This window comes from Anomalospiza imberbis, chromosome 3, assembly GCF_031753505.1.
Source record: "Anomalospiza imberbis isolate Cuckoo-Finch-1a 21T00152 chromosome 3, ASM3175350v1, whole genome shotgun sequence".
NCBI classification, from domain to species: Eukaryota; Metazoa; Chordata; class Aves; order Passeriformes; family Viduidae; genus Anomalospiza; species Anomalospiza imberbis.
In genome coordinates, this window is record NC_089683.1 from 112,394,324 (window position 1) to 112,416,004 (window position 21,681).

Sequence of the window (21,681 nt, forward strand, 5' to 3'; positions counted from 1 at the left end):
AGGCGAGCGACTTCCCGGGGTCCTTCCTCTTTATGATGTTGTAAAAGCGCCAGTGCGCTCAGGGCTGTCCAGCCCCGGTGGGCAAACGGCAGAGCCCTTGCCCTGCAAAGCTGAAAGCAACAAGCGGACGGCAATGCGCTACAAGGCAGGGCGAGCACGGCGGCGCCGGCTTCATTTTTGTCAAGACGATTAAAAAAAAAAAAAAAAAAAAAAAAAAAATATATATATATATATAAATGCATACATATGTATAAACAAAGAAGGTGAGGGGAGGGAAGTGAAACTCAAAGGAGGGTCGGTGCACTTCTATTTTACAATTTTTTAAACTCAGAAAGCGTGGTATTTCTGGCGGGAGAGGGGAACTTTCCCGGGGGCGGCGCGGGCGCGGGGCGGCGCTGCCGGCGGCGGGGGAGGGAGCGAGGGGAGGCGGCCGGGAGGGAGAGGAGGGAGAGGGAGAGGAGGGAGAGGAGGGAGGCGGCGGCGGCGGCGGGGGGGCCGTGCTTGCTCGCGGTTGCCATGGGGAGCGGGAGGGCGGTGCCGCCGCCGCCGCCGCCGCTGCGCAGGGAGCAGCTGCTCCCTGACACATCCCCCCGCTGCCATATTGTGTCCGCCGCCGGCCGCGCGGCTCCATGACCGCGGTGAGTGCCGCCCGCCGCCCCCGCGCCTGCCTGGGCTGCCCCCGCGCCTCTCTCGGGTTTAGCTCTCGGCTTTGCCGCGGGTCTGGGGGGGGTGAGTTTTTTTTTTTTTTTTTTTTTTTTTGTTCCCGGCGCTCCGCGAGGGTTTCGCGGTGGGAAGGGGGGGAAAGCGCGGGGAGCGTGGCGGCGGGTCCCGCCGGTGCCGGGGGCAGGCGGTGTGACCGGTGTCCCCTCATTCCCCGCGTTGGGGACAAGGCGCGGAGGCCGCGCTTCCTCTCCAGCCGCTCTCGGTGGCGGTGCGTGGGAACGGGGCTGGGGGGCTCCCCGCGCACCCCCTCCCCGCGGGGCCGTGCGCCCGCAGCTCCTCCTCCCGGCGCGGCTCCGCGGAGCTTCCGCCCGCGGGCTGGCCGCCCCTTCGCCCGCTCCCCCGGCAGGGCAAGCCCGCGCTTCTTCCAGCCGGGATGATGGAAAACGCGGCCGGCCCGGCGCCGGCACCTGGGAGCGCGGCCCCGAGGTGCTGCTGGCCGCCGGGTCACCCCGTCAAGCTCGGGCGCTTCGTCTGGTGAAATAAAGGCGCTCCCGGCGTCGCTCCGCCGCGCCCCGTTGTCCCCGGAGCGGCGGGGAGCCCCCAGGGATGTGCGGCTTGCAGAGGCGGGGGCAGTGTGGGAGAGGCGCTCCGGGGTTCCCGCGTTTTGGGGTAAAATCCAGGAAAGTGCTGGCGGAGTGCTCGAGGTCAGGCTGGGATCTGCACGTGGCCCTTCGGAGTTTTCCATCTTTTTCGGGATTTTTTTTTTTTTTTTGGCGAAGCTGGGCGCGGAGTTGGTGGCGGCAGCGGAGCAGCATCCCACTGCCTTCCTGCCTTACTCCTGCTTGGACACACCGTCGTGCTTGGTGCTCAGGTTCTGTGAGAGCGGAAATTGGCTTTTGTTGGTAAGGATTTGGATTATGACAAGGCCCAAACAAAGAGTAAAAGGAACAAAGAAATAAAATAAACCTTGAAGAGGACCCGATAAACTCATGTTCCTGCCGTGGTGCCTGCCTGTGGATGGATGCTGTGTTCTAAATGTGGAGTTAAACGTGCTGAATTGCGGTGGACTTAAATGCTGAGAAAGCAATTTGAATAGCTTTGTGCCTAATCGATGAAATCAAGATAACTTTATGTATAATTTACCATGTGTATATATGCACACAGACACTCTTCAAATCTTGTTATTGGTGGGCTTACATTTAGACAGATTTAGTAATAGGTGGGTTGTACTGTATTGACATGTGAATCATTCCACTTCAGCTGTATTTCTTGGATTGGGGTCTTTTTCCCCCCTCCTTAAAATCTGGTGTGGTGCTGCGTCTATGCAAGAAAAATTCATCTGGCATTATCTTATGTCAGGAAACTTGAAGTAGTTTGAAGGTTGCTGGGTTTTTTTTAATTTTTTTTTTTCTTGGCAGGTGCCTACTCACATTTCCCAAGCTCTGCAGAAGGTAGTTGGGCACCAGTCTGAACTGAAAGCTTGATAGAAGCAATTAGTGCAGCACAGGGCTCGAGCTGATGAACTTAGCCGGGTGCCAGGGTGTGTTATCTCTGAGCTCAGGCACGCTGCTGCAGCGAATCAGCTTCTGCTGGGGCTCACTTGTGTCCAGCTGTGCCACTTCACTTTTGTAGAAACGGGGAGGAGGTGGTGATGCTCACTTTGTGTGTTTGAGTTGCCTGAAATACGTATAGGGCTCTTCTGTGGTTTTAGTATTTTTTGTTTGTTGCCAGATGTGCCCATAAGCTGGGCAGTGCTGCTGTAGGTGGTGTTTGCACCTGCAGACTGAGGTGGAGATGCTGTGTTGGCTGCCCTGCAGGTCCTGAAGGGAGCTGGAGGCAATGGCCCTTTATCAGTCCCTGAGCACTCTCGGGGACCTTGCTGGAATAAAGCTTGGTTGATGTCTTTGTTGGCAGTGCCTAGACCAGAGGATGAAGTTGTGACCTGCTTTGGGTACTGCTGCTGGGGCTGTGCTGAAGGACCTCCTCAGGGATTTTTCAGCCCAGAAGTAAGATATTTTTTGACTAAAAGGGGCACCAGCCGAGGAGTGTGCTGCCTCAACAGCTCCAGCCCCCACAGAATTTCTGCTTGAGGAGCCTTTCAGTGTCCTCTAGAGAGCTTGGGATTGAAGGCACCAGCATTGCCAGCAAATCCATGTGTCAGGACGTGCCAGTCCAGTAAGTGATGGAGCAGATAGAGGTGTGTGTAATGGTCCTGCTGAACGAGAAGTACTGCCTGGCAAGTGAGTGGAGTGCCTTGGAAACAAGACAGAGGCTTAGGGACATGTCAGGCTGAGTTTTGCCATTTTTATTAACCACGGGCTCTGTTCCGCTCAATGCAATAGACTTGAAAACCCGACACGTTGACTAAAAGCAAGCTCTCCTGGTGAATTACATAGTTTGGCATCTGAAGATGCTGTACATGGGTATGGTTTAAACTGGTGAGAAAGACATGGTTCTCATGCAGAGCTGTTGGCTCCCACAACAGGAGCAGAAGTTTTCATGTTGGTTTCACTGGGGTTATAATTCCACCTTCCAGCTCTGTCATCTCTCTTTGCCTACTCATAGTTGGGGTTAAAAGGAGCTGGTATTTACGAGAGGAAGTATCCCAGGCTCTCAGAAGACTTCTTCCATGTGCAGGTTTGTGATACCTTATCAGAAAGAGCTGCACAGAGGGATTATAGCCAGCGAGGTGGCAGAAGGGGTGGGCGTTGGGAGGAGTGATAGTGTGCCCACAGCCACCGCTGCCACGCGTCTCTTGATGCTGTTCCCTGCTTTGGGATAGTCTTACTGCACTACTGTGGTGCAAAACAAGCTGTGTGAAACACAGCTTTCCTTGCTTGGATGGATGGAAATTGATGGGAAGCAGCCTCTAGTCCCCGTAAGTAAATGGCTGTCAGCAGTCTCAATGAATGCTCGCGACCTTTCAGCAACTTCTGGGTTATTCCCTTTGGCTCCTTGAGCATTTGCCGTTCCTCCCCTCCTGGTAAAGGAGTGCATTTTGTGTAAGATCGTCTGTAGGATGTCACTGCACTGATGGTAACTTTTCCTGGGGGAAGTGAATGGAGGCAGCGGCTGCCTCATCCCGGTGTGCGTGTGTTGCCGCTCCACAACTGAAATGGTGTTGGGCAACTTCCTGCGGCTCGGGGTGACTCACGGGGAGCCCGGCTCTGTTCTCGACAAGTGCTCGCTTGCAAACCCTGTCCACATGGGCAAGCTCCCTGTGGCTTCATCTAGGCTGTCTCTTTCCAAATCCAATGGCTCCCTTGTCTCGCAGAGAGGACACAAGAAACCCCTGGGGTGTGGCTTCACTTTTTTTCCTGGCTCGATCTTTATGTGTGATAGGTGTGTGTGTTTGTTCCTGTCACGTTGCACCTGCTGATTTGGTGGTGGTGCTGGGTAATGGTGAGCTCTCCATCTCATCCTCATGCCTCATCCTACACCATGCCGGGTAAAAGCAGGCAGTGATGTTCCGTGGTGCTTCCAAAATACAATTTAGGTCAGCAAGAAGAGACAGCTCGCAGTGCTTGGGTACTAAATTACATGGAATGGAAGAAGTACTGCCCGATGGCAGCCAGCATCTTTGTGACCCCTGGTACTCTGCCTGCTGCCTGTAAAACATTATGGCTGTGGAAGCACAAGGGTTGGGTCACTGCAGGCTGGGAGGGTGCTGCTGGGTGCTCAGTGCTGGCCTGTATGGTCAGCAGCTGGGAAACATGGCAGCTGTGTTTGGGGCACGAATACCCATTTTATTGAGTGGTTGCTCAGGGGCACCAGGACCATTTTAAGCGAAGTCTGTAATTTGTGCAAATAGGAATACTTATACTGAAAGTCAGTGATGTGGATTTTGACTTTTTTTCTTGCTGAGTGCATTCAAAATGTTTTCCCGTTATGTTCAGACTAGACTTAGTGCTCCCTACTTTTTCCTCAAGGGTTGGAGAATGTTAGGAGCTCCATTAAACTGACTACTGCAGGCATCATCACCCACCCCTACTCTTCTGCACACTCAGTGTTCATGTCTTCTCTCAGGTTATTTTCAGTGCATTCCTATCTTGCAGTTTGTCACTACTTTTAGTTTCCCAGTTCAAGCGTGGTTCCATGCTTGCTTTCTTTTCAACCCAGTGTCACTGGGTTGTTTTGTGCTTAGATTTGGGGCAAGTACATGGCTGCCTAAAAGCTGAGTACTGGATATGAAGAGAGCTCAGCACCAGGAAAAGTTTCATGAAGTAGGGCTGAAGGAGTGGGAGCTGGGAAGCTTCCTGCTAAGCAGCATCCGCTCATCCATCCCTCGTCCTCTGCTCTGTGAGGATCATCCCCAGACCAGTTATCAGCCAGTTTGGTTTGGTTTAGGGATGTTGAGTAGTCAAAAGTTGGAGAGATTTTTGTTTGCTTGCTTGTTTGTTTGAACAGAAAGCCAAATTCCACACTGGTGGGATAAAATTAAAAGCAGGTTGGCCAGGGAGGTCAGCACAGTGAAGAGCTTTGCTTTGCCTTCCCTGGGTTCTGGAGGAAATCTTGCACTTTAGGAGCAGGAGCTGGGAAGCAGCAAGGGGGGACAGCTTTGCAGTCCCGAGGTTGTACTGGTAATGTACAGCTCCAGTGGTGCTTTCCAGTTAAGTCTTGCAGAAGGGTTGCTTGGGGTGAAGCTTCAGGTTGTTGGGTTTCCACTGGAAATTGGGAGTTTTGGTGCTTTAAAGGCAGGAAAGCTGTATGGAAAAGATAGCTTTATGCTTTCTAGTGTTGGTAAATTGGTACTGACACCAGCTGAAATGTAGCTATGTTCACTTCTGTTTCAAGAGGATGGTAGAGAAACACATAGAAACACATTCCTGGAAAGGGAATTAGCATCAGAATTATTTTGCAAGTCGTTTGCTCAAATGGCTTACTTGTGAACATATCAGTGGTTTACTTTTTTTTTTTTTTTTCCATTTTAGTCCACTTAGCAAGCTCAATATTGAATTTGAGGAAAATGACCCATAAGCATCTCTTGAAAAGCTATTGGCTGTAAAGCATTTTTCTTGAAAGCACTTATTTCCCTCCCCTCCCCTTTATTGGTGTCTCACCAAAGGTTTTTCTTAATAGTTAAATTTCACTGCTTGTTTGGGTTTCTATTTTTTTTTTTTTTATTTTATTATTCTTATTTTCATGTCCCAGTTTCTCTGTTAGACTGTTATTATGTGCATGTTTTAAATCTGAGGCACGGGGAACCAGGTCCAGCAGTGACTGCAGCCTTTGGAAAAGCTTCACATTTGCAAAGTCTCTGAAGGCAGCAGTGGAATAAATGTCCCAGAGGCTCTGGGTCGTGTGCAGGGTCTGGATTGGGGTCAGGGCATGTCTGAGCTCATGTATCATTTTCCTTTCAGATATTTGTTTCAAACACAGATCCACTTATGTGTGTGCATATGTGCGTATTTAATTTAAAAAATGCAAAGTTTTATGAAAAAAAGTTGGATGAAATATTCCTCTTACTCCCTGCCCTTTCCTGGGCTATCATAAGGGTTTGTTTAACCCTTCCCTATTGCAGGATTTCTTAACTTTTGTTAATATTGGACCTTTGAATTGATTTTTGTTACTTTTTTTCTTCACCCTGCCTTTAATTATATCACAGGGTGTGGGAGAACGTTGACATGAGAGGCTTGGAAGTATTTCTGCAAATCCTGGGAAAACCTCTCTTCCCCTTTGAGCCCACCAATGCCAAGGTTCAAATGAAGCCCGTGAGCTTATGCCTTGTCCAGTTCTTTGGTTGGACGGTTTTATTTTCAGGCTGGATTTGAGAAGGTGATTAGTGCCTTTTTAATGTTTTTTTTTTTTTTTAACCCATTATTTTTAATTTCCCTCTGCTTTGCAAGCCAGGAGGAGTGGGAAGGGCCCTGCCTGCTGTAGGTGCTGCCCTTGGGAGCATCTCTGCGTGTCCTTTGTCGCCCAGGGGTTCATCTCTTCCACAGACAGTGGGTCCCAGCTTGCTGAAATGTATGGCTGAGAGGTGGTTTTATCCTCAGAAAACTGCAGTGCCTTCAGTTGTCTTGGATACGTGACATCACAGAGTGTTATAATCAAATTTAGGTCTTTCTCAGGGCTGGGGGAGGATCTCAGCTGACCTCCAGGCGGGCTGGGAGGTGTGCAGGGCATGGGCAGCCCGAGACCAGGGAGGTGAGTGGGGGGAAAGGTTGAATTAGGTTGAAAGGGGGCAAAATGGTTTGGTGTCATCCTTTTAATGCTCCTGGTCAGGCAGATGGGTGCTTTTTATTGATGGGTTTGCATCAGTCATGCCAGGATTTTTTGTTTGTTTGTTTGTATTATTTCATTTGTTTTTGTTGGTTTTTTTTTGTTGCTCTTCCCTCCAACATGCAAAGACTTGTAGCTGGCCCTGTGCTATGTGATGACTTGGAAGTTTATCCTCAGCTTGGGTTGGTGAGCAGTGCCAGTCATTTATTTGTCTAATTCTTGGGCTGTTTAGACAGCACATATTGATGTATTTGAGTCAGGACAAGCCCTTACGCTTCTTTTAGAGGCAAGGGAATATGAAAAATCAATAGAGGAGTTTGCTGTTGGTGTAGCTGTTTGCATGCAAAAGCAGGCACCAGTTGTCTTAAATACTCTCACAGAGCCTGTTTGTGTCAGGACAGCAGCTGTGTGTAAGGCACAACTGCCTGGCTCTGTAACTAAGGCTGCACACCCTGAGCTTGTGGTGCAAAGAGGGGGTGCAGAGCTGCTGTCTTTAAGTGTGATATGGCTGGAAACCTTTTTTCCTGGATTAAAATTGTGTTCGACGACTCAGACTTGGGCAGTGCACGGTAAGATTTTATTTTTATTTTTAAGCCTGGGGGGAAATCACTGTGCTATTGGCAGGCTCCAGGTCTTCCCACTATTAAGAGAGGTGACCTAGTTGCTTGGCTGGTGCTGCAGAAATGAAAAGGTGCATTTAGTTGTGGAGAAGGTTGTCCTAACCTGGGGCACTGATGCTGTGCAGGTGCCAAAAGGGCACCTTTCATCTGATGCCACTGTAAAGAAGGATCGAGCAGCAAGAGCAGCTCTGTTCTCATGCTGACTTGGTGTGGACAAGGCTGTGGCACCTTCTGACAAAAAGGCTGAATTCTTTCTTGCCAGTTCAGTGAGTCCAAGCGTGGTGGCCACTGAAATGATACCTGTACACTTACACCTGCAACGCTGCTGAGTTTGGAGGAGGTCACCTTTAGTGGGATGGTGGCATCTGCCACAGCTTTGTCCTTTTGGCCTGGATTCTGCTGGAGCCGAGACTTCTTCCAAGAAGGGCTGCTGCAAAGTAAACGTGCTTCCCTGCTTTCCTGAGGAGCTGCTCAAGTGGACTTCCAGTTTCATTAAATGGTTGACCTTCTAATAAAGCAACTTTGTCTTTGTTAAGTGCTCACACATCAAAGCATTTGCTCCTGTGGCAGAACACAGCAGGGCTCAAGGTCTTCCACCAAAATCCAGTCAGAGCTGGGGGTCTTTGTGGGAGCACAGAAACCTGGTTTAACCCAGATGTGCTCTGTTAGGCTGAGGAGCTTTCAGTGCTCATAACCTTTCCCAAGCTTAGCTCTCCAGTGAGTTAGAGAGAAGGCTGCAAAAAACAGTACCTTGTCTCGAGATATGGAGTCTCCTCTGATCTGTTTGTGCTTCTCTGGAGCTGACTGCTGCCTTGATACACCTGCAGCCTTCATCAGCCCCATCAGACCTGGGCTCTGCTGCTTGGCTCGTGGGTGCTCTGGAAGAACAGGTCTTCACTGGGCTTTGGGTGTTGGACTAGCATGGATTAGCAGGGAGGTCTGCTCCTGGCTTTTATGTGATGCCGAAAATCAGACTGCTGGAAGAAGGTTGTGTGTCTCACCTCTTTTCTGATGCATCCTAACTTTTATTTGAGCAGTTTCAGTTGACTTAGCAGCCTTTTAATCTTCTTTCCCCGGAATCATAGTCCTCTGTCTGTAATTACCATGCGAGATGATGTGCACCTCCACTGTGATACTTTGAGGGGTAAATGCTTTGTCTGGCCTCTCTTTAGAAGGTACCAACAGGAGACAGACCCTTGAGTTCCTTAGGATTTGGATGCGTGAGGCTCTGCTTCCAGTTGGAAGTGTTAATACCAGCGACCAGCAGTGTGCTGTGTCACTCTGTACTCATTGGTAGGGTAAAGCACATGGGCAGAGCACAAACCCTTCCCTATTTTTCAGAGGTGTGCTTAAATCGTATTAATTTTGCATTTGCCTGGCTGGAGGCTGTCCTCTTGCCTCTGCTTACAGGGCTGGGGCTGTCCCCATGGGAATTATCAAAACATCTGCACTGGAGAGCTGCTTCTGTGCTTTTTTCTTTCTCACACTTTCCTCTCCTTGCTCTTACTTTGGTTTTTCTGCTGGGTCATCCTTGAGCACAAAACCCTGCCAGCTTACAGCAAAGATGGCTTTGGTGAATTCCATCACCCTTATGTAAAACATGAAAGCCCAAATACTGGAAGTGGTAATCTTGAAAGTGACATCTTGGAAGCTGTGTTCTTACAGTTGTGTCTGCTTGTAGGTAATCAGAGCACACAGTGGAGGAAAAAAAACTGTGGGTTTTGGATGTCATTAAGGGTCTGTGTGAATGAGAGGGGTTCTGGAGAGCACACAAGCTGACCACTTGTGTGCCTTCAGATATGCTCCAGTGGCACTGATGTTGCTCCTGTGACTTTATTTTTTCTTATTTATTAGTTGATAATAGTCTAATATGGCCTTTCTACTTTTCTAGAAAAAAAGAAAATAATTTCTGATATGTTCATGTAGAATGTGTGTGGGGTGGTGAACTAGGATAAGAAGGCAATGAGATGTGGACTTTTGTAATGCATCTACTAAGAGAAACATGACATGAACCTATATTATTTACAGTAAGTATGTTACCTGCAAATAATTTTTATTTTCATGTAGGGCATTAAATATGCTAATGATTCTCTGCTAAAACACAGTAGCATGCAAACAAATAGTGCACTGACACCACAAAGTCCATCTGATTGATTATAAGTGCCAGCTTAGTAAGTTGTTATATTTTTTCCCTTATGTTTTTGAGAAGACTGAGCATGCCTAGGCCATTTTTGTGTTGAAAACAGACTTTTTGTTGCCCCCTTTCCCCTAAGAAAGGAGTACAGTGACCTCAGACTTGCATGTGTGTGTCAGCATGCGCACGTTCTCGATCTGCCATGCTGACGGAGATTGGTAAAGGGAGATTTCGTGCAACATGAACCGGGAGCTAAAATTACCAAAACACGGCTGTGAGGTGTAAGCTCCTGTGTAGCTGCCTAAAGAGGTGCTCAACAAGGGGGCAAAGTTAATCAGTAGAAAGAGAACAGAGCAGCTCACGTTGCAGCAGAGATGGGGTTTGTCTCACTGTATGAATTTTATCACCAGCTCTTTGTTTGTTTAGTTGGTTTTTTTTGTTGTTTTTTTGGTGGTTATTTTTTTTTTTTTTAATTTAAGAAAGGATTGAAGGAGTGACATGAGCATATGTATATATGGCTGTGTTTAAAGCCAGCCATTGCTGACTGCCAGTATAAATCTGCTCTGGTGCCTTGGGGGAGAAGTAAATTGTAGGGAGAGCAAAGCTATTTTTGACCAGCTATTTCAGCAGCTCACTTTGCTTTAATTTTTTATTTTTTTTAATACTGACTGAGCTGCTAGTTAATCATACCTGTCCCTGCACTTCATAGAAATAAGAAACAGAAAGTAAAAAACTGGTGGATGTTTTCCAGCACTGCTACTGGTAAGCATAAGTGCAGGTGCTGTTGTCAACACAGCTTTGCAATAGCTGGTGCAAGAGCGTATGAGCAAATGAAGAGAGGAACAAAAACTGCTGGTGGGAAACACGCTGTTTTTCCTGGGGGAGGCACAAATTCTGCCCCTCATGGCTGCCTGGCACCAGGCAGGGGCTGGGGAGCATAACATGGATTATCCCGTTGCCTTTCTGCGTCACCACGTCGCTCCTCCACTGCACCTATCGCTCCCCTTCTCCCAAAAAAGGAGGCTGGGCAGTGAGGCTGCCAGCTTAGAGCTGCCTGGGTCTGCACAGCCAGGCAGTGGACCCTTGGTAGGAGGAGATGCAAGAGCAAGGAGACAAGTGTTTACTGCGAGCTGGTGTAAGAAAACGTGCAGTGTGTGTGTGGAGCTGTCTGGTGAGATGTGATATGTCCTCGTCTTGAGCTCTGGCACTGGGAGCTGGAGCATGAAACCGGAATGGCAGTGCTTGCAGGGACAGGGAATTGGAATGGGGTTTGGGTTTTTCTTTGGTTGTTCTGTTGGATTTTTTTACAGTTAATATCAACCGCAGCGTGGCTCTGTGCTATTTACAGCTGTGAGCTGCATCCACAGTTGGAGTGTCTTGTGTCTGTAGGGTGCGTGTGTGTGCACAGTACACCCCCTACATCTGTACAGTGCTCACATCAGCAGGAAAAAACAGCTGTTCCCATAACACAGTTTGCTAGAAGACCCTTTTTGAAACTCTGCAAGCAAGGTGGTGTCTGTTGGTGTAATGCCTCTGAAGCATGGATAGCCTGTTAGACCTTGCATTGAGTGGCAGTGTTTTATAGATAATATTATGATTAGGGTTTTAGTGTTTTGTTGTTTGGGGTTTTTTTTAATCTTAAGTGGTGAGCCAGTGTTCCTGCAGGTCTGAGCTGCGACCCCAGTGGTTGGTCCCTTCCTCTTGAGACCTGGTCCCAGCACTCTCTGCTGTGCAGGGAAGCTCAGGGTAGGGCAGCAAGCCTTTGCAGGAGGGGAAAAAGATCTTTTGGACTCAGGCAGCTCTGTGGGACACAGGTGATGAACAGATAGGCTGGCCAGGTCTTCCCCTGGTAGAAACAGGCAGCAGCACTTGGGAATGACTGTGACTTGTAGGGAGTTGTAAAGATTTCATTTGCACTGAGACCACAAATAGACTTTGTGCTGATTTAAGTTTTGCAATTCCTTTTTCACTCTTTGGACACGAAAGGCAAACACTTTTAAACAGGGTCAGTTTACAAGATAATGAGTAACTTAAGAGTTAATGTGAGATCTGAATGGATTAGATCCTACCTGTTAAGGTTGTTTTCCAGGTTTCAGGTGTTGACGTGAAACTAGCTATTATTTCTGTGTCTGAATTGGTGTTTCTAGGTAGATACAGCAGTTTCCAAGTGCTACCCATAAGCTCTCCTTATAAACCAAGTGGATTTTATGCTCATGGGTTTAGTGGGAGGCTCCTGTTGGACCCTGGCTCTCACCAGTGGCTTCAGTGTTTTGTGCACAGCATGGGTGTGGCAGCAGCTCTCTGGCCTCCTAGAGCAGGCACAGACTTTGCCAGGCATTCTCCCAGGGAAGGCTGTGAGAAGATCAGAGAAAAGAATGAGAAATCATTCTTATCTCCACTTGTTGCACCTGCTGTTGTGCACACGTGGAATGTGCCATGGAGATTTGTTTACCAAAGGATGATTTCTTAATTGGGCACTGGGTGGTGTTTGGGTGGATTGACCAATTAGGTCAAAGCTGTATCGGACTGGCTGGAAGGGTTACTGAGTTTCTTAGTATAATATAGTGTAGGATGAGATCATAAAGCAATTGATCAGCCTTCTGCAGTCATGGAGTCAACGCTAATTATTACCCAGCTGGGGGCCTGAGGCAACAATGGGGATGGTGCAGCCCCCTGCTTGGGTTTGGTGGGCTCCTGCTGGACGTGATTGGGGTGGTTTGCAATGATTTCTGACCATCTCCTTTGTTGCAGACCAGTCAAGCTAAATGGGTCCAGTCACTGGAATGACTCCGGATAAGAAAGCTGAAACGCCCGGAGCAGAAAAAGCCGCAGGACTACGGCAGTGCCATGGGGTGGGCAGCCTGCCCGACACGGGCGACGCCGGCAAGCCAAAGGCCACCGTGGTGGACAGAGATTCAGCAGATGATGAGCTCACAAATTTGAACTGGCTGCACGAAAGTACTAACCTGCTAACAAACTTCAGCCTCGGCAGCGAGGGCCTTCCAATCGTTAGCCCCTTGTATGACATCGAGGGTGACAGCGTGCCGTCCTTCTCGCCATCCTGCTACCAGATCCCCGAGAAGAAATCCTCCACTTCCAAACCCCCTTACTCTTTCAGCCTTCTCATTTACATGGCGATTGAGCAGTCCCCCAACAAGAGCTTGCCAGTCAAAGAAATCTACAGCTGGATCCTGGACCGCTTCCCCTACTTCGCCACGGCCCCCACCGGCTGGAAGAACTCGGTCCGACACAACCTCTCCTTGAACAAGTGTTTCCGAAAGGTGGAGAAAAGCCATGGCAAGGTGAGACCTGGCAGGAGAGAGGTGGAGCAGGTTGGAAATCCAGGGAGAAATGGAGAAGGTTCTGTTGCTCTTAAGCACGTTTTGTTTGGGTTGGTTTCACCCCACCGTGTCCTCTTAGCACTTTATTTGCAGATGGAGGTGGTTTGGAAATGCTGCTTCTGTGAAATCACAGGATGACAAAAGTCACTGGGTTTTGTTATTTATTGTTGACCTAGGTACACCCAGCTGTGGTGCATCCTTTTAAAATCTGGCACACATGCAATTGCAAAGGACTCTTGTTTCCATTTGCTTAAAATTTTGTTAGCCTGCAATAACCAGCCTGAAATTCCAGGTAACTCTCCTAGGATTTCTTCTTAAAGCAGTGCTTTCTCTATTTTCCAGTGCTGAAATTCTGGGGTATGTTCCTCCTTCCCTGCTTTTCCAGCATGGCCATGGCTACAGTCGCACTGGCAAGCAGAGGAGATTATGGGATGCCAACCAGCTTCCCTGCTTGGCTAACAGAGATGTTGCCCCTCTGGGTGCAGATATGGTCCCCTGCAACGTGCCCTTGCTTGTGGGCTCACTGGATGCATGTTGAGTGTTCTCAGTCCAACAGCTTTCTCAGATATTAAATTGACGCTTCCACTTGTGATCTCTTGTTACACTTAGCACAGCTCTAGCTTTCCAATGACTTTATTAATTCCTGCATTTAATGGACTGTAATGCTTTAACATCTGTTAAAAGATGAGATGTGTGTCTCTGTGTGCTGCAAGACACGCTTTTTAAAGTCAAGGATACTCTTTTCTGTACATACGATTTTACTAGTGACTTTCTTCCTCCATCTCTCATTCCCCATCTTGTTCCTGAAAGAGCTGGCTCTGACTTAAATAAACTAACAAACCACATACTGAAAGTCAACAAACAAGTCCTGTGCTTGGAGGTCAGACTTGGTGGTAGCAGGCTTGTTATCAGAAATGACTGCAATGCTTGGAGTGCTTGACAGCTTCTCGCTATAGAGAGGGGTCCTGGAGCTGAGTGGGCACTGGGGAGGACTGCCTTGTACTGATAGGGCTGAACACCACTGCTTCTCCATATTCCTGCTTTTGCATTAAATTGTTAGGGTGTTGTTTTCACAAGCAGCAGCTTTGCCCTGAAAAAAACCAGGTGACTTTTTATTGCAGTGTGGCAAGTCCATTAACTACCCCATTGCTGAATCCTGCTGAGTGTTAGGACGGGCTCTTAACGTGGCTCAAGGTGCTGTAGTGGGGTCACTGGGATGCTCGAGCTGTCCCTGTGTGGAGGACTGGATCTGAGCAGGGACCACACGCTGCTTTAGGTGACAGAAATGCTGTTAAAGGCCTGGGTGGCTGTGTGCAAGGAAGGTGACATGAGTTTCGGAAAAATTAGGGCAGGAAAGGGAAATCTAAATTGGTATGAATTCCTTCTGTCTGTGGATCTGCCCTTAAATGCTGTGATGTTTTCCAGCCTCACGAGTTAGGAGTTAGCAGTCAAACTTGTTGTCTTGGCATTTGGGTGGCAGGAGTTTGACACTGCCTGGTGCCCTGCTTACCCTGGCATCTCCATGGGTATTGCTGGGCTCAGAGGATGGCTTGCTGCTCGATGTGACATCTCTGGTAGGAAGAGCAAAATGCAGACTATCTCCCACTGCTACCAGCAAGGTGATGCTGATGTGCTCTGTCAGTGGTTTCCCAGGGCTCCAGAAACTGCACAGCTGTGTCATTCTGAAGAACAGAAACTGTGCTTACCAAAAACTACCACCCCAAAAAAGCCCCTCCTGAAACTTTGCTGAAGCTTCCTCATTTCCAACAAACAGCAGTTCAATCCTTACCCTCTGCCCCCCCTAGAAAAGGACCAGATGAGGGTACTGCTCCAAATTCTTCCTGCAAAACAAGTCTGTGACACACAGCAGCATGCCTGAACCCCATGGGAGTTGATCTGGCAGATGATGGAAATGCTACAGACCCCTTTGGATGAGCTCCTCAGGTGTCACTTCTTGGAGCAAGCAGCAGTTGCTCACAAGCTCATTTTGCTGATACTGTTGCATGTAACCATGTGCTAGCCATGCCTCTGGGTGCTTCCCTGAAAGTACAAGGTAATTTTGTATTTTTTTCCTTTTTTTTTCCTTTGTTGATGGCATTTTGTACTTCAAAGGGAGCACGCAGTGAGCCTTTTTCTATGCCAAGTGCCTGTGGAAGCAGGAAGGTCCATGGCACGTTGTACCAGGGGAGCCTGGTTTATTTGGTAGCCAGGGTATGAAGGGTTTTACAGCCTTTCAGTTGAGTCTGAGCTCTTGTGTTGGAGCAGTCTAGATGTCTGACAGTAGGGGATGGATGGCCTGTGCCCCTGCATCCCAGGGCAGGCTCTGCTCTCTGGCACCTCCCTGGCTTTTGCTGCTGGCTGTCAGCTGTGAAATCATCTCTTTGAGGTCAGGCAGCAAAAGAAGGAAGAGTCCATCCTCATCTTTGCCATAATGCTGATATTTTGTTTTGGATTGGAAGTGCACGTTGAAGGAAAGCTGATTTTTCCCCACTTACCCCCCCTGAGCTGGCACTGCAGGGCACTTTCAGGACACTTGCACTGGAATCATTTTGGCTGGTGCTGACCTGGAAGAATTGCTGCAGGAGCATGCTTACTGTGCTCTGAGCATTGTCCACAAGGTGGACACAATGCTGGTGCAGATCTGAGCAGAACATCCAAGGCACAAACAGGTGACCCCTGAGCACCAGCTCCCTTATTCTGCAGAGCTCTTTGCACCAGACTGTGCCCCGTGATGTTGCAGATGTAGCTCTGGATGGTCACATCTGTGGCTGATTGTTCTGTGTGTATATTTGCATCAGCCAGCTAAATCCTTGCAGAGGTTCAGGGGTCTAGGACGGCATCCAACAGAGACTGGGGTAAGACTGTCCTTGCTTGGACCACTGGAAAAAATTACATTTTGTGGTTTTCTTTTAATGAGTGGTGCTGAAGGGAAAGTAAGTGCCTTGAGATGCCTCATGAGCCAGCATTGCAGTCAAGAGGAGGAGCTTCTTGTGCCATGGGATCAGGGTGCATGGACATCATCACTGCTAAAATACCATTGCCTGCTCTGTGTGCACATAGCACGCTGCTGCTGTATCTAAGTGGTGTGTCAAGGTTTACCCCAGGTGACAGACCCACAAGCTGAAAGACCTTTTCTTTTAGAGCTGCAGTAGAGAGCATGTCTGCAGTCAGCCAGGCAGGTGAGATTCCCAGTGGGTCTCTGGTAATGGTGGTGATGAACATCAAGGGGGTGATGCTGGAGCAGTCCCAGGGACACCTGCTTGCCTTCCCTAGTGCCCCTGAAGATGTGGAGGTGTGATTGTGAGTCAGTGATCCTCAGAAGATACAGCTGAAGCTCTTTGCATCTTAAGCACTGTCGTGCTGCCTTGGGGCTGGGGAGAGAGGCGCCTACGCTGTGACGTTGCTTTTTTTGAGGGAGCAGCATCTGATCTACAGCACAGGAGGACCTCAGGTGAAAAGGGGTTTGGGGCTGAAAGCCATGAAGAGTCTCCCTGCTCTTTGCTTAGACGTGTTTTTATGATTAAGGCATTGGGAGTTACTCATTAATTGATGCTGAGGAGAAAAGGTGTGAGAAGGCAGGATCAGCATCCGCATCAAACATTAATTTGGCAGGCTCCTGCTTACATGGATGTGGCCCTGCCGCTGTTTCCTCTAGAGGCTGGGGGTTACAGGGCTTGAATATCTTCAACAAATGTCCTTGTCTTGGTAAATAGCTGGTTTAGGTGTTTGTGGTAGGTTATTTTTTTTTTTTTGTCGGGAGATGGTGATAAACAATCTGTAGCTTTTCAAATATTTAAGCAAGGAGCAGGGCAGATCCCATCTGTATGCCTGTGGAGATGGGAGATGCCATTTCTATGGTAAACCTTTTGGTGGATGTATTTTTTACCTCCTTGCACACAGACAGTATTTTCCAGTGGTTCACCTTGCTCGGGTGGATGCAGCTGGTGATCACTGTCCATCCCTGATGGAGCCAGGCTTGCTGGCCGGGTGTGAAGCTGAAGGACAGCTCTCTGCAGCATGGGGACGTGTGTCTGCAGGGAGCCTGAGCCACCAGCACCAGCTGAGCTGCTCTGCTTTGGCTGCTCCTTGGGTTTTGCTCACTGGACTGGTGTGGGATGTGGTGGGGTGGTGGTAAAGGATAAGGCTGGGTCATGGGAGGCATTTTGTTTCCAGCCCACATTTCTGTAATCCAGCCCTGAAATGCTGGGTGCTGGAACTTACTGTCTTTACAAAATAGCTCCAATACTTCAAAATGCAGGAATTATTTTCCTTCTTTCATTTTTGCCTAGATAAAATCCTGCAAGTCAGATTAGAAACATTAGATGCAGAAAAGGTGATAGACCAAAAACTAATCTCAGAACTACATGATTGCCCCTGTTTTGAGTTGCAGAGCAAGAAGAGCCTGGTGGCCTCTTTTCACTGACTCTGGAGGGATTTTTTCCTTTAGATCTGAAGTAAAAGTTACACCTACATTTCATCCCAACACTTGCCTCACTGTTGAAGTGAGATACTAACCTCCAGAGGCAGTTTAGCATTTTAGAGTGTCCTGAATTAGTCCTTGCCAGGAGAAATGGCACAGTCTGTTCTGGCTTGTTTTCAAGCTGGATATTGGTTCTGTGGCATTTCCAGCTCCAGCTGTGGCAGGCTTTCCCCTAACAGTGACACTTGATTTCGGACTTGGGCTGGGCTTCTCCCCCTGTCTTTGCTAAGCAGAGGGTGCAGGCAAAGCACAGGAGCAGCTCCATCATCTCTTCAGCTCAGTGTCTGCTTTTAGCATCTCCAGAGGTGGGTGGAAGTGCGCTTTCACATTACACATGACCCAAAGAAGAAGTCACCCTGTTTACTGCCTGTTGCATTGGATCTGTCAGTATCTGGATGGCTTCAGGGTGTGCCCGGGTTCAGCTTGCTGTTGCAATACCCACCCAAAATCCTTGTGTTATGTTGTCAGGGCAGCAAGCTGGAGGAGTACCTTGCTGGGAAGATCAAAGAGGGGAAGTAAGCCCCAGCAGCTGAAGTGAAGGAGGCATGAAGCAAAAGTGCTCACCTAAAGTAGCAGATAAGGTAGCAGATAAACAGTGTAGAGAAGTGGTTTGCTGTTCAGGGGAATTTCTGCTGCTCCCTGGGGGCAGCAGCCTCCACACTGTGGAAGGGAGGGAGGAGAAAAAAAAAAAGCCAGTTGGGCATGGTTGTGGTACTGGGGAAAGGGGTCTGGGAGAAGTAAAGGATCAGGGTGTAAGTCTGTCACTGAGATGAGGGATGGAGCCAGCTGAGAGGATGCCTCCTGTTAGTATCTGGGTGGTTAAATCATCCTGCCAGCCACCATGGCTGTTAATTAATTACTAGGAAGCTTTTGATAAGTATCTTACAGGGGCTCAGTTTTAGCATGAAAAGGTAAGTATAGGGAAGATTCAGGTTAAAAAGAAATAACTTGGAGAGATGCAGCAGCTCAGAAATGTTCGTTAAAGGCAGTGGCTTTAGCTGCAATTGCAGCTGCATCTCTTTCTCAGCTGGGGCTCTCCCTGGCTTGATTTTTCTCTCTTGATAGCAAGGTATTTCCTCTTCTCAGAAACTCCCTGTGACTTAAATAGAACCACAGACTTACATGCTTTGTAAGTCCTTCTTAGTCTGGGGTAAATCATGGAGCATCCATCCATAAATTGGTATTATTGGCCCCCATGATTCTGGCAGGAGGAGGTCAGCTGGCCACTGTGGGCTCACAGGAGCTTCTCCATGAAGCTTGGGTTTCTGCTGTGATATTTAGCCCCCAAAAATCCTTTGGAAGGCTCTTACTGTTCAGGTGTACAGCTGCTGCCCCATCCTTCAGCCATGTACATTTCCATTTCTATAGCATCTGTTTTCCCCCAAAAATCTGGTGCTGCTACGTGCAGAGCTTTTAGCTGATCTGTCAGGTCAATAATTATAGAATTTCTGTTTTAGAATAGAACTATTTAATTAAGTAGCAAGAAGTAGCAGGCTCAAAAAAAATAGGTTCTTTATTTAGTAAATTCATGAAGAAAGCTTTGAGACAAGCAAGAGGTGCTTTATCTTCCTTAAGTCTCAATATACCAAATTTAATATAGAGAATGACTAGCACAGGGGTGCTTACATTGTTAGATGCATCAAAAATACATTCATTAGGTTTTCAGATTCTGATAAAGTGGGAATAATCCATTTTGTAGCTGGACATGGAGCAAGATCCTTTTCCAGGGTGGTGTAAAGTTTAATGAGTATGTGTCTATATCTAAACCAGGGGGAAAATGCTTTGGCTTCGTACCTAGAAACCTGTTAGAAAAAAGATTGCTGATGGTTTACTGATGCCTGGACAGGTCCCTAAACTCACAGCTGTGCTTATTGAGTGTTAAAATAAGGTTTACAGCATGTAGAGGACAAATGGGAACGGGGCTTTAGAGAAGGGATTTTGGAGGTGCTATCCTGACCTGCAAGATGGGTGCTTCAGTAGTGTATAGTGAGGGTCTCAGGGCCATTTTCTCAATTTTGGGACCATCCAGGATGGAACTGCCTGTGGATGTTGTGTGTCATGTGCCTACGTGCAGTCACTGCACTGTGCTGCAGCTTGGGGATATTAAATTAGGAAGGACTGTACCAGCCTGGTCCTGGATTTTCTAATTTGCTATGTTTTTTCATTGCAGGTGAATGGAAAAGGGTCCTTGTGGTGCGTTGACCCAAAATATAAACCCAATCTCGTCCAAGCACTGAAAAAACAGCCTTTTTCCTCAGCACTTGCATTTTATACTCCGCCGGCGTCGCCACCCAGGTAGGTGGAGTTCTCATCCAAGCAGGACACGTTGCTCCAGGTGGCAGAGGGTGTTGGAGTGCTGCTATCTGCTGCCACCCCAGAGCAGAATTGGAGTGGGACTACTCCAATCTTAGGTGGGACCAGCTGGGTGAGGTGGGGAGATGCAATGAGCTCAGGCTTCCCAGACAGCACAGCTGGGGCGTGTTCAAGTCTCTTATTAACTGTGGGAGAGTGTAAAAGAAGAAGGTCAGGGGTGTGCTGGCTGCTTTCTGGAGAGCCCAATTTCTGCAAGAGGGCAGGCAGTCCTGGGACCTGGAGCAAAATCCTCTTTCAAGCACAGTCCATCAGAACTGTGCTAGGGTGGTGCCTGCTGTGGAGGAGGTGGGTGTCTTCTCCTGTAAGTCACTTGTCTGGATATAAAATGTATCTACTCTGTGCTTTTGTCGAAAACAATCAACTTTTCCACAGTGTGAAGTGCTGAGATGCTGCCCTGAGAGGGTTGTTTTTCTCGGAGGCTGTTTAAAAGCATTTTGCAGCAGGGATGGAAAAGACAGCCTTTGCCATAAACATGGTCTGAGGTGGGGCATGCAGGACTTCCTTACCCACACAGTTTAAGATTAGGCGCTAGATTTTGGAGAGTTTGAAGTCAAACTCATACAGAGTTTGACTCAGAGTTCCTGAGCAGAGGAAGAGGAGCAGCAGCTGGGTCAGCCTGTGGAGGCAGGAGGACGGAACGCAGCGCAGCACGTTGGGTGAGCTCGGTTCCGAGGGAGGCGTGTGGCTGGTTCATCTGGTTCAGAGAAGAATTTGGGTGAGATAAGAGGCCATTAAGGTGTCTGTACATTGCCCTCTGCCTTAACCTTGCTGCAAGGAGTTTCCTTAGCAAACAGGAGGAACTGGGATTCCTGGAGCAGGACGTAAGACTGATAACACTGAGGAGACATTTTCTCATGGTCCAACAGGACACTGACCCTGGGAGCTGCTTGCAAGCCTTAGGGGTTTGAGATTTTTTGTGTGGCATGGGCTTGTCCAGTGGGATTTGTAAACCACAAGATAAAACCAGTTGTCTCTGGTCTCCCTCCAACCCAGTGCCATCCTGGGCTGGAACAAGCCAGGCAGAGGTAACCTGTTTTCCAGCTTTCTCTTGGAATTGGGAGCACTACTAAAATAAGCCTGAAACACTTAAATATTAAGAAACAGTCAGATTAGGAACTATGAGATGACTGGTGGTTTGTGGGAATAAAGATTATTGAAATGTCTGTAATGGGGCTCTAGAGGATAATGCTTTTACAGGCTTTAATGTCTCTGTGTAAGGGGATGGACCTCTGGCTTTGGGTACAACTCAAGTGAAGCTTTGGTCCTTGAAAGCTTCTGTGTTAGTACAGCCAGACTTTTAAAATGTAGAGAATAATCCAGATGGGAAGTGGTCTGTCCTGCCAGAGGTGCAGAGGATTGACAGCCTCAGCCTAGGGCAGGGAGTTCAGAGCCTTGACCAGTTAAACTTTTAAAATCTCCAGGGTCTCCAAGATCAGTGCAGCTAAAGCTGTGTTAAGTGTGGTTTACTTAGCTTGGATAAATGCAACATACCAAAATTAGGTGTGAGGAAGGAGGCATTTCATCTGCATGCTTAAGTACTTGGAAGAGCAGGACTTTAATTTGAAGCTGTTGTTTTTGGTAACTTTTTTTTTTTCCCTTTACTGGAGGACTAGTCGCACTTGCCAACAATTACAAGGAAATCCTGGATCTAATGAAGCCACATGGCAAAATTCCCACTGACTTCAACAGGGGAAGGGTTTTGCAGGGCTTGTATTTATGAGTACAAGAAAATAAGAAACAACATACTAAGATACCAAAGTGCTCCCTAATGAAAGCTGGTTTATTTTCCTTCAATAATAAGGAAACATTTATGTGACTTTCCATCACATGCAGAAAAACAGATTTATT

General features: G+C 48.1%; 1 protein-coding gene across 3 annotated transcripts in view; it reads left to right on the forward strand.

Moving 5' to 3' along the window:
- Nucleotides 1-476: 476 nt before the first annotated feature.
- The window catches only part of FOXN2 (forkhead box N2), a 30,695-nt gene continuing 9,490 nt past the window's right edge, over nt 477-21,681 (forward strand). For 2 of the 3 annotated variants that reach the window (XM_068186530.1, XM_068186532.1), the window contains exons 1-3: nt 477-638; nt 12,391-12,941; nt 19,631-19,755. In XM_068186530.1, coding sequence (XP_068042631.1) covers nt 12,405-12,941; nt 19,631-19,755 — 662 coding nt within the window. In that variant the 5' untranslated portion in view covers nt 477-638; nt 12,391-12,404. Of the gene's footprint in view, nt 639-3,364; nt 3,542-12,390; nt 12,942-19,630; nt 19,756-21,681 lie in introns of those variants that run through there. The other variant, XM_068186531.1, reaches the window with a different exon arrangement.